Here is a 12,709-nt window from a genome sequence, read left to right as displayed (position 1 = left end):
CTGCTTGTGGAAGCTTCTGCTGGTGTTCTGGATCCCTGCATGTGGAATTAAGTTTTTTCCATGTTTTAAAATGGAGTGGTCATGGATGTGTGGCATTGGGAATACATTATATTTAAAGTTACATGAAAATCTTCTGTGGCGTTTTAATACTGAAAAGCATATTGCTTACCTCCATGGTCACATTAGAATGTTAATAGCTTTCTCAATTATTTTTCTTAAGTTTGAATTCATAGTACTTTGAGTGACACACCTTTTCGATGTACCAAACCATTTTACCACATTATTCCATGGAGTTTGGTTTTGCTTAACTGTATCCAACTTTTGCTTTATACTGCTTTCTTAAAAGTGATTTGTCAAAGTTATGTCAGTGCATTGTTGTCTGTTCTGAAACCCTCCTGTTTCCCTTGCAGTGTGCTTATTATTCTTTAATTCACTTGCTTCCCAGTGGCTTAGTTCCCCTTTTTTCTTACCAGTAATAAAAAGTAATATTTAAAATTGGAAAATCTGATTAGGTCCATTGCAGAGAATTGCACTGTTGTAAAAATTAGGATTATGAGAATTACTTTGGGCAACATCCGTAACATGATTTTTAGTTTCTTTTTTAATAAAAGATAATTCTGTGTAGCACTTTTAGTATTAATTTCTTGTGCCTTAAATCAGCAATCAAGTTGGTAATTTTTTCTTAAAATCAGGAAATTCAGTGAGTTATGTTTTTTGATAGCATCATGCTGAAAATATTTCACTATGTAATTACTGGTGTTCTGTATTAAAAGCACCATTATCGGCTCTTATTTCACTGAGGCCTTTCCTACAACATATAGTTGGAAGGTTCTATTTTGAATCTTCACTAGCAAAAAGTAATATACTGTTCTGCTACTATGTGTGTTTATATAAATAATATAATAATATGATAACGTAATAATGTGAATTAGTTCATAAGTAATTCGTAAATGGGGGGAGTGATGGCAGCATACCATGTATATATATAGCTGTAGTTCACACACGAATTTCCCCAACTTGTGAATGAATGCTTTATTCCATCAAGTTATGGTGGCTGGACATGGCAAGCCATGGAGAAGTTATTGGACACAGTGTCATTCACCTTACATTCTTTGTCTCTTGTAAGAATGCTTATTTCACTTTCTGTTCAATTTTTATGTACTCTGCCCCAGTTTCTGTAACTCATCAGTCCTAACCTAACCTTCCTTATACCCCTTATCCAAAGCAGTGTTCATTTACTTTCCAAAAAAAGGAATGGGAGTCCATATGTTTTCAGTTTAATTGTGTTAGTGTTTTTATTAGGACCGCCCCCCGCCCCACCCCTTTTTTTGCCTTGGGTTAGAAAGCTGCATAGGTTTTGAGTGGCCTGCCTGTGACCCCATTTCTCCTGTCAGTTTTATTTATAGTGAACTGTTTTGCAGAGTTTTTAAATGTTTTTCCAGGAACACATGTATTACCTTATAGCAGACAATTCACTGGATACAGTTAAATGTTTGACTATTTTACTGCATATAGCAAAACAAAACTTAAAAAGTGTATATACTAGTATACATGTGAATTGCATGATGATGGACTTTAAAAGTAGACTGCTGTTTAGACTCAAACTATATAATTACTCTGAGAAGTTTTCTTGTGATTTCAAATGATAGCTTTATTAGTTTCATTCTGGTCATTGGTTTCAGGAGAACAGATATAGATTATGTTAAACTGGAGCTAAAACTTACTATTAAGTTTGTTGGGAGTTTTGGAATTTAAAATACATCGTGCTGTTTTTAAGGTAAATGATGTCTGTTTCATAATGTTGAGTATGGGTATACGAAAACCTGTCCTTCGTTTGTAAGTGATCAGCCTGCCTTTTCTCCTGCCAGCGGCGACCTTTGGCACCGCATCCATGAGCATGCCTGCGGGGTTTGGGACTCCTGCTCCCTACAGTCTTCCCACCAGCTTCAGCGGCAGCTTCCAGCAGCCGGCCTTCCCAGCCCAAGCAGCTTTCCCTCAACAGACAGCTTTTTCTCAGCAGCCCAATGGTAAGATCTAACATTTGGCTAGCTGTAGGTCCACTGCAGGTATCCTTTATGTATCATAATGTGAATGTTTGGACAAAAAGACTTATCTGGAGAATGCTGTAGCATTATCTGTTGAATGTTTACTACGCAAATATAGAAGCCTTTGGTGATTTGGGCCACAGAAAATTGAGTGATTTAGTAAGTTTTTGTGACCAGGTTATAGGTTTAGGAGAAATCAGGAACTAAAGAGTACCTCTTCTTTCTCAGAATCTCCAGTGTCTTTCTTATATCTTCTGTGTTCTAATATGCCTCTTGCTTTTAAAAGGAAACTTTATAGACCTAGAGTGTTTTTGTTTGTTTTGCATTGGAAGAACTGTTTTTGTTCCATTTTGTGTACGTTTTTTGTTGTTGTTTTGGGGTTTTTTTGTGACATAAACTCATTTTCTAAATAGGTAACTGTTGTGGTTGGAGTTTGTTACTTGTTTTCAGGAAGATTCACTAGAGACCAGTTTTTGTTTTTAGGTTTTTTTTTTGTTTGGTTTTTTTTTTGTGGGGGGGAGCCCATTTCACTCATTTGCTAAAGTTTGAAATCCCTGGATCACAGCCCCTCTCAAATAGTCACAAGCTTATCTCTTGATTAAATCCTTTGTCAGCAATTCACGTAGCTGAGACAAACTGGAATTAACCATTTCCGGAGAGTCAATGTAAGCTCTTTAAGACATGCCAGTGGAAGTTTAACTGCTGTTTGAAAGAGCATGAGACTCAACAGTTTAACATTGATTTTTTTATTATTGTTACTCTGGTAGGAATTTTTCTGAAACTCATTATGAAGCTTTATAAGCATCAGATTGTCTCAAAGGTATGGTTATAATTGGTGGGTTTTTTTAACAAGGTGCAGGTTTTGCAGCATTTGGACAAACAAAGCCAGTGGTAACCCCTTTTGGTCAAGTTGCAGCTGCTGGAGTATCTAGTAATCCTTTTATGGTAAGTGAGATGCAATTCAATTTTAAGCACTTTATAAGTTGTTGCATTGTTTTCAAATTGGGAAAAGCAGGATGTGATTCCGCCTAGATGCTCTTTGGTATTCTGCAAGATTATACAAATCGAGGCAGCCATTGTGCACGATCTCTTTTTGATTTAAGAAAACACATTAAAGGGGGGGAAGTGGCGGGCTGGGGGCGTGGTGTGATGAATTGGTTGGGAGATTGGGATTGACATATACACACTAATATGTATAAAATGGATAACTAATAAGAACCTGCTGTATTAAAAAAATAAAATTCAAAAAAAAAACCCCAGAAAACACATTAATCAGTTGCAAATCAAAGCACTGACAGTAAATAAGCTACTTTAGACATGAAACTTGTCTGCTTTCTTGTCAAAATAATGCTTTATGAGAGGCTGTAGATTTAGTGAACAATGTGAAAAAGGAATCCTGGAGCCAGGTTTGGTTTCAATCATAAATGCATTTTTTTAGGGCCAGGTCCCTTCTTATACTCTATTATGAGAATTATATGAAATAATGGATATAAGAGGCACAACACAGTACCTGATAACCTATCGCTTTATTACAGTATATTGCTAATAACAATAATGAATAAATACGATTGCCAATAATTATGAAACAATTCCTAATCTAAATACTATTTAATTAAATCTAGTTTAATTAAATAACATTAAATATTTTCATATTTTCTACACACACACTTATTTGTTTGTTTATTTATTTTGTCTTATGTTTTCCTTTAGACTGGTGCACCGACAGGACAATTTCCAACAGGAAGCTCATCAACCAATCCTTTCTTATAGCCTTACATAGACACTTTACTGGAACGAACTTTTACATGGTCACATATTACATCTCTCTGCCTCTTGCACTGTTGTCTTGTTTCACTGATCTTAGCTTTAAACACAAGAGAAGTCTTTAAAAAGCCTGCATTGTGTATTAAACACCAGGAAATATGTGCGAAACAGAGGGCTCCAGTAACAACTTTTAACCTGTGAATTGGCAAAAAAAGTAGCGGTATCATGTATATTAAAAATTGGCTAATATTAAGTTATTGCAGATACCACATTCATTATGCTGCAGTACTGTACATATTTTTCTTAGAAATTAGCTATTTGTGCATATCAGTATTTGTAACTTTAACACATTGTTATGTGAGAAATGTTACTGGGGAAATGGATCAGCCACTTTTAAGGTGCTGTCATATATCTTGGAATGAATGACCTAAAATCACTTTAACCATTGCTTCTGGAAAGTTAGAGTCAAAATTGGAAGGTTTTATTCATTCTTGAATTTTTCCTTTCTAAAGAGCTCTTCTATTTATTCAGGCCTAAATTCTTTAAAAATGTAGAGGGATACCTGTCTGCATAATAAAGCTGATCATGTTTTGCTACAGTTTGCAGGTGAAAAAAAATAAATACTAGAAAATATGCTATTGTTTTTGTGTTCTTGCTGCAATGCCTTTACCAAAGTGGCCTTAAATATCAGTAGTGAATTGAGAACATCTTGAATTCTTAAATTAGAATTTCAGAAGACTTCTAGTGACTAACTTTTATGTCTAAAAGAGAAAATTTTATAAAAAGGCCATGTAGAAAATTTATTAAAACTGCTATGTTCAGGAATATGTCAGTGGTAAAGCATTTAAATGTAGCTTGTTAGATTCACCGTAATCCTTCTGATTTCTTTGCAACTTCTTAATTTTGTGAAAATTTGTATATATGAAGAATTTGCATGTATGTGTATTTACAAAATTTTTAAAGTATCTTAAATTCTCAGACTGCAAAAGGCTTATTTTAACTATTGATTTTTTTTTTTTTAATACTGTCTTTGAATGTATTGGAAGCAGACATGCATTAACTGTGACATGATTGCACCTCAGTTTTTTTTTCTTTGTTTGGACAAACTGATATTAATAGGACATTTGTTTATGTTCATTTCTAGGGGGAAAGAAACTGGAACCCAGTGTTACCTTAAAGTTATAGAATACTTTGTTTTAAAAAGGCAACAATACTAATGTTTAGTTATAGCTTTATGTTAATATTCAAATGAACTTGTTTAAATATTTATATAATGCCTCATTCATCCAGTAATAATCTGGCAATCTCATCAAAACAGAACATAACTGAGAAACTTGTAATAGTTTTTTTAAAAAATGCCTTTGAGCAGCCCATATAAGTCACAATGTCTATACGTTAGAGCTCATGCATTTGTCTTTATGTGAAGTTTTGATTAATAGATTTCCCAGACCAAAAGAGCATATATTGTCAAAGACCAGTTAGTGTAGGAACAGCCAGCCCAGCTTAGAGGGCATCAGTATATTACATCTTCTTCTGATAATTGTCTATTACTGTGACTCTGTGTCATCAAGAAAAGGTGAGATTACGTATATAAATATGTGATACATGTTTGAAAAACTTTCTTGTAATGATTTAAATTGTTTTTAAAGCTTGGTATTAAAAGAGGTGAACATCAGTTTCCTCAAACATTATTTATTCATGTTGAATACCTTTTCGAATGGTGACTACAGGAGTTGTTTTCATACTATATTAAAATCTGTGTAGAGTTCCAGACTTCTTGAAACATTGCTGTCCAGTGCATATCTAGCTGAATGTATGGTTATCTGAACTATTTTGATAAGCAAGAAAGTTGGGAAATCGCTGCCCCTTTTCTGAGCAGTATGCCTCTTAGAATTAAATGAATGCTGCAAAGGTCTGGGTGTGTGTTGGTGTATACTTGAAATGTCTGCATTTTTTGGGGGTGTCCTTCCAGACCCCTTCTCATGGAGGGAATTCTTAAGAAATGTCTTTGAATTCCTATGTTTTAGATTGTATTGGGTCCCAATCAACTCATGTACAAAGTTATGCTATAAAATTGTAGGCCATTATTCAATTAACCTACCAGGCTTTCCATCTAAGAAACAAGTAAATTAAACAGTTGTTAATAAAATAATTTTAAAGACTATTTTTTTCTGGGTAAATCTTGAGATTTGTAGTTAAGTGGGAACTCTTGTTGACTTGAAATGAAAACTTGTGAAATTGAAATGCTTAGTGTAAGAAGTGATCCAGATTTGATGTGGATTAAAATCTTCAGTTAGACTTTCATATTCAGATTTGCTTCTGGTTTTGCACAGACCATCAGAATTGTGTTGAGAACTGAAGAGGAGAAAATACTCAGAGGTGGCAAGGATGAAGACTCGAGTTTCCTGACTTACCAGTTGAATCAGGTCTTCTCTGTTTGCTGAGGAAAGAAAATTTTCTTTTCTTTTAGGGTGACAAACTTTATTGTTAAGTTTAAAGGCATATTTTACTCTCATTTTTTTGAAAATAGAGATTAGGTAATCACTTTCTTCTGTAGAATAATTCTTTCTGTAAATTTGAAGAAGCATATCAGTGCTTTCTTTACTTGGGCGTTGCCCCTGCTCCCAGTACACATCCTCGTTGGTACAGTTCCTGTAAATTGGTAAAATGGAAGCAGTAACTGGCTGCTTTCCTGTCACAGTACCAAGAGTTCTGAAACAGTTTGGTCTCAGGACTGTTATTAACTCTTAAGTTATTGAAGATCCCCAAAGAGCTCTTGTTTATGTAACTTATATCGCTCAGAATTTGTTGTATTAGAAATTAATACTGAGATATTTTTAAAACATGTTTATTCATTTAAATATAACGATAATAAACCCATTACATGTTAACATAAATACCTTTTTTGATGACAAATTACTGTTTTCCACAAACAGTTATTTAGAAGACCATTGTTTTACATTTTGCACATCTCTTTAATATCTGGCCCAATAGAAGCAGTGGGATTCTCATACTACTTCTGCATGACAGTTCTTTTTATATGACATGGCATGTGGGCACTGGAAAACTCCACTGTGCACTTGTGAAACCATGAGTGAAACAGACATGTAACATTTTAGTATTATGAAAATAGTTTTGACCTTGCGTTTTGGGGGGGACCCTCAAGGGTCCTGAGACCACACTACACTTTATGTTTGTATTTTCTGGAACAACAATGTTTAGTTTCAGGGTAAATATACTACTCCCTGAACTTCTAAGTGTTTTTGTTGGCTTGGTGGGAAGAATTGAAATTTCAGTTGAAATTGTAAACTTTTTAAACACTGTTTTCTGGGTTTTCTTTTATTTTTATTTGACTGTATTTCAATAATGCTGCAATTAGTGAATAGCTCCTTTTTAAAAGGGATATTACAAGTTCTGACTCCTGGTTATGAGTGTTTATTTGGGAATTATTTACTATTCTGACCACTTTGAAATTGTTTAATTGTTTCGGGGGAGTATCAAATAGCTATTTAAAAATTAAAACACCTTGCTAAAGAAAGTTCAAAATGAAGAATAATTTCTTCTCTCTCCTGTGCTTATAGTTAACAAAGAATTTTAGCTTTGTTTGTATATGTATATATATGTTTTAAATGAAAATTGGATTTCTCTTAACAAATCACTACCCTCCAGGAAGTCGGCTACAATTAAAGGAATGTGTTTACTTCTTAAGAAAGAGGTTTGCTATGGTTTTCTCCCCAGTGGTTTTTTTATACCTTGTCCATTTTTAGAGAGAGCACTTGTTGCTTCTCATTTAAACAGAATGTTTTAAAATTCTTTTGAAGACAGAGTGACTTTGTAAAAGGTAGTTTACGGTAGGTACATAGTCACCACAAAAAGCTCTGGCTCTGTTGCTGCTGCTGTTGGCACACCGCAGAACACGCTGCCTGCCGTCCCCAGGCCGGCCTGAGCCTTCCTTCTGGGGCCTCTTTGTCCATATATTTGTGTTCCTCTGCTGAACTCACGTTCAGAGTGACTCACCTCATGTTTGGCCTCCACTTGTAGTCTCAGACTTATATCAGAAAATTAATCTCTAGGGGACTTTATAAAGATATATTTCTTCAAAAATAATGACTTGAAAAGAACCTGGTGGTGGTATTACAGAGTGTGGCTTATTAAGCCCTTTCAATGTATCAGAAACTTGCTAAATGCTTTTCATGTATTATCTCATACAGTCCTTAAAGTGCACTCATACTTTAAGGATGAAAGAAGCAAGGCACAGGCTAACGACAGAGCTTTTGCTCTGGGGAGCAAATATTTTATTGTTGGATTAAAATGCTGTCTACATTTACGTGTAAGTAGATTTTTTACAAAATCCTAGGAAATTCTGAGAGAATTGCTTTCTATATCCTATATACCTAAATAAGCTTAATCATTTTTAATTTGGGTTCTCTTCATAATTTGCTGAAATCAGTATGGTTTATTCTCTAGGGTTTTATTTAAACTTCACAAGTAAATTAATGGGATAATTAGTGGATCAGGTTTTAAACTAAAGAGACATCTGAAGTATCACAGGGACTCCTGTTTTGTGAAACATTTCAACTTTATTGATAAAGTCTGTGCCCTACACAGTAGTAAAATTTACTTTTGAAAGGATGCTGTTACTAACATTTGTGTTACATTAGCCTGTTGTATTGAATTTATCTTCATTAGTTAAAATTTTTTCTTTGTATATTTTAAAACATGTCATTCATTAAAATTTTTTATGTGATAAATTTGAACAAATGAAAATATGACCAAGATGTACTGGTCATATATTGTACTGGTGAATGCTCTTCTCTTACGAAAAAGTGCCCTGTTTTGTAGTGTTTACTGACATTTGTGGTTATAAATACTCTCACCATGGCTGATTTCACCTACCAGTCTGATATTAAATTTGGCGTTAGAAAGAGACACACACCAGCCTTTCTTTGCAGGCCAGCTCCAGCACACAGCACTGATGTGTAATCCCACAACCCAGTTCATTAAATATACTGGTTATTTGGTGATTGTATCCAATATTTGAAGAACCTTTTGTTTTATGTTGTTAATCCAGAAAACATTTGAACACTAGTTTACTTCTAGAAGTGTACTGGGCACTGAAGTATTTAATCTGGAAAGACCCAAGTATTGTGAATTCTGGTTTTAAAAAGTCCAGTTATTGTGCTAATGTAGAGGTTGCACATTCATGGCATATACTCTGAATTCTGTCTGCAGTTGTGTTTTGTTTGACCATCACAGTGTTTTAAAAACTCCAATTTTATATAGTTTGAAGGGTGTTCATACTCTCATGGTGGCCACTAGCCTACCACTCACAGTGTTCTGAGCCTCAAACGTTCAGACATGTTTTAAGGCCTTTGAATTGGCAAATCATTAGTGGACATAAAAGGGCTCTTCTTATGCCACCTCTTAACTGTTCTAATTTTGGAGTCCTGTAGGATTTGAATTTATGATGATATTTTCTGGTGAAGACTCTTGCCAAAAATGTATTTCCTTTCAAACTTGATAACCTCTATGTATTTTGCTTATTTTATGCCAATGGATAAAAATTCAATATATATTTAACTATATTTTTGAAATCTGTGCTTGTCCAACTCACAGGGCTATAGAGTTTAGCGAAAACAGAGTGCAGTGATTCAGGCTTTTGTAACAAGGAAAAGTGATCCTAGATAAAATATTTTAATTGGTGATTCAGATGTCCATTGATTAATTCTTTAATTACAGTTTAGGCAATGAGAGTTAAAACTTCAACTAAATTCTCAACATTTCCCTCAATCTTGAATGGAGGGACAGAGAAAGCAAACAATCCAAGGAGCCTTCTAATTTTGACTAAATGACCATTAAGTAAAAGGCAGCAAAGGATTGCGAATTGATGTTATACAGTGTCTCATAGAATGCTGTGGGTACAATCAGGTTTTTTAAAGACTTTAAAGGTTTTTTTATATGTTACCATAGAATAATACATGTTTATGATGTTTAAAAAGTATGCAATATACAAAGTGAAAAAGTACGTCTCCTTCCTGTGACTTGATTCCCACATCCCAGAGAAATACAGTTTCTTGTGTTTTTGTATAGTCTTTCAGAAATGTTAACATTTATTTTATATACCTCTTTCTCTAAATGCCTCTCACTGTCCTCCCTTATTTTAAATGTATGGTTTTATAACTTGGTTCTCTTTGTTTAACTTGGTTATTTTTCCGTATATTTCAGTGTTCTCGAAATCCATGTTGGTCTAGCTTGGCTTTAAGACAGTATTTTTTGTAATTGGATTTTAGTTACTCTACTACCTATTGAAATTTAAAAGGTAAATAGGGAACTATTTTTAGTTCTTCACACTCCTAATCTTATTTCCTGGTAGTAGTCACCATTATTTTTTGTATATCCGTCTCAGTTATTCTGTCATTTTTGTTGTTTAAATTATTTTCATTAATCATCACCAGAACCCAGAAGAAAATTTACTTTCCTTAGAATCAGTAATTCCACCACCACTACCACCACTGTTCCCTCCCCTCCCCCTAGGGGGAAGCTAATATTTATTTTAGTCTCACTTATTTAATGAGGAAAGATTCAAATTCTTACTTTTTTCTTAAGTAGTATGCTAATGGTTTTTTTTTTTTTTTTTAACTGAACTTTAGGATTGGGAGTCTGAAAAGTACTAGCCCAGAGTCAAGTTTCCTGTGTCTCAGTCTTAAATTCTGCCATTAACTGGCATTCAAGCAGGTAAGTTAGATGCCAGTTCCCCAGGTTTAAAGTGAGATCTCTTCCAAATGGTAAAACATGGTAGAACGTCAGTCGTTTGGTATACATGTTTAGAGAACAGTTAAGCTTTGGAAATTGGAATGAGACATTTCAGAATAACAGCTGTTCGGTTGAACATAACAAACTTGTGTTTTTGTAGGTTGAAAGTACCAGGTATCAACAACATCATATAGTTTAATGTTACGGCCACTATTTGTTAATTACCAACTTTGTGAGGTGAACCTCATATAATTGATATCATTTAATGGCCACAACAACTTCCAGGCAGTATTTGTCACAAGAAAATTGGCATTTAGGTGTCTACTTCGCCGAGATTATACAGCTGTTTAGTAAGTGGCAGGACTAGAAGTCTGCCTGACTTTAAGATTCATCCTCTCAGATTGTATTCCTCCCTTGAAGCTCTTAGTTCCAGCAGTTTTAATAAGAAGACTGTGTGTTTAAAAGAAAACAAAAAACCTTTCACAAACATTTAATGGAACTCAAACTCAGGGTTCTTATCCCCAGTGATCTAATTTTGGTTTTTTTCTCTCCATATTTGCTTTTTGCCCATATGAAATTTTGCATTGTGATCATAGCTGGTTAATTTTTAATATTGTACTTTTCCCAGATAATTTTCTTCCAGATTGGAACAACATTTATTATTTTTCCTGATTGTAAAAATAATATATGCTCACTGTAAAGAATCTGAAAATACAGAAAATTATTTTTTAAAAAACTATAATCCTGTGCAGGTATATTGTAAGTACTTCTGGATTTTGTTCCATGTATAAGTGAATATAAAGACTTCTTCCAGAATGGAATCATGCTATGCTTACTACTTTGTAACATTTTCCTCAATATATCATGGGTTTCTTTCAATTTCAAATATCTGTATTCTCTTACAGTGATGTTTCATCCCTATGATAAACATTTAGATTGTTTCCAATTTTTCAACATCAGAAATTTTACCTATACTTTTGCACACTTGGGGTTTGGCGTCGTGCTTCTTAGAAATGGAATTGCTGAGTGAAGAATGTACATCTTAAGAACTTGGGTATGTCTCAGATATTTTCTGTATTGCTATGTAGTCTCATGGTCATTTAACATTTTTCATAGTTTAATGTTAATTGAGTACCTTGCTGTATATAACCTTTCATTTATGTTATTTCTTGGAATAAATTCTGAAAAAAAAAATCACACTGATGGCTTATAAGGATTAGCATTTTATCCTCTCAACTAAATTACTGTTTAAAGGGATTATTTTAATATTTACAAATACGAAAAAGACATGTGGGCCATTCTTTCTTCAACCTCCAGTTGTCAGAGGGAATTCCTTTTAATGATTGCTAATTTAAGGCATATGAAATAATGCTTTATCTTTATTTATTGGTGGGGTTGATTTTACCATGGTTTACTAGTTGCATTTTCTCACTTATGAATTGTTCTAAAAGTTAACTTGGAAATATTAATTGGATCACCTAAATCTGTATTTTTATTTATTACATTCTATATTGTTTTGAAATTACAGAGGCACAATCAAGGACTTTTCTATTGTTAATAATGTCATTTAACTTTCAGGGTGAATAACGTCATCTGTAATGGAATTTGAAATCTAGAAATTTCCTTTTAGTTCCGTAATTTTTTCCCCCTTTAAACCAGTTAGAGAAGGATGAATGTATTCAGATACTCTAGTCGAACTGATCATTATTCAGGTTCAGAAGCTCATCTTTTCTCCCTACCCTGTATTTGCGATACATAGCAACCTAGAAATGGCTATTGGCCGGGGTGGGGGGGGGGGCGGGCGGGGAGAGGGGAGGGGCGGGTATCAGTTTCACTCCGATGTGTCTGTATGTGGGTGTTTATTTTTATTTTGTGCTTGGAATTTGATGTGCTTCTTGAGTCTGGCTCGCTCTTTTTACCAGTTCTGCAAGTTTCTTGACTGTTCTGTCTTCAAATGTTATCTCTGCAGTATGCTCTTCTTAAAAACCTTTAAGGTTTTTAAGAGAGAGAATTTTTGATGAGGGAACTAAATAAAATTTTGTGGAATCATAGAATTTCAAATATTGAAATGTTTATGGTTATAAATAACAATTCAGACTAAATTTCCATAAGGTTATCACCAAAGAATACTGTAAACTTACAGAATA

At 34.0% G+C, this 12,709-nt stretch overlaps 1 protein-coding gene across 20 annotated transcripts in view; it reads left to right on the top strand.

Annotated features, from left to right (window-relative positions):
- AGFG1 (ArfGAP with FG repeats 1) overlaps nt 1-5,973 on the top strand; it is a 73,979-nt gene extending 68,006 nt beyond the window's left edge. For 14 of the 20 annotated variants that reach the window (XM_082396196.1, XM_082396199.1, XM_082396192.1 and 11 more), the window contains 3 exons: nt 1,869-2,027; nt 2,899-2,990; nt 3,756-5,973. In XM_082396196.1, the coding sequence (XP_082252322.1) occupies nt 1,869-2,027; nt 2,899-2,990; nt 3,756-3,815 (311 nt within the window). In that variant the 3' untranslated portion in view covers nt 3,816-5,973. The remainder of the gene's footprint in view (nt 1-1,868; nt 2,028-2,898; nt 2,991-3,755) is intronic. The other 6 variants (XM_082396198.1, XM_082396205.1, XM_082396191.1 and 3 more) reach the window with 2 other exon arrangements.
- Nucleotides 5,974-12,709: the final 6,736 nt, after the last annotated feature.

Source organism: Balaenoptera borealis (genome assembly GCF_965194805.1).
Source record: "Balaenoptera borealis genome assembly, chromosome: 6".
In the NCBI taxonomy this organism is placed as follows: Eukaryota; Metazoa; Chordata; class Mammalia; order Artiodactyla; family Balaenopteridae; genus Balaenoptera; species Balaenoptera borealis.
Note: the sequence above shows the minus strand (reverse complement) of the source record. Positions and strands in the feature narration are given on the sequence as shown.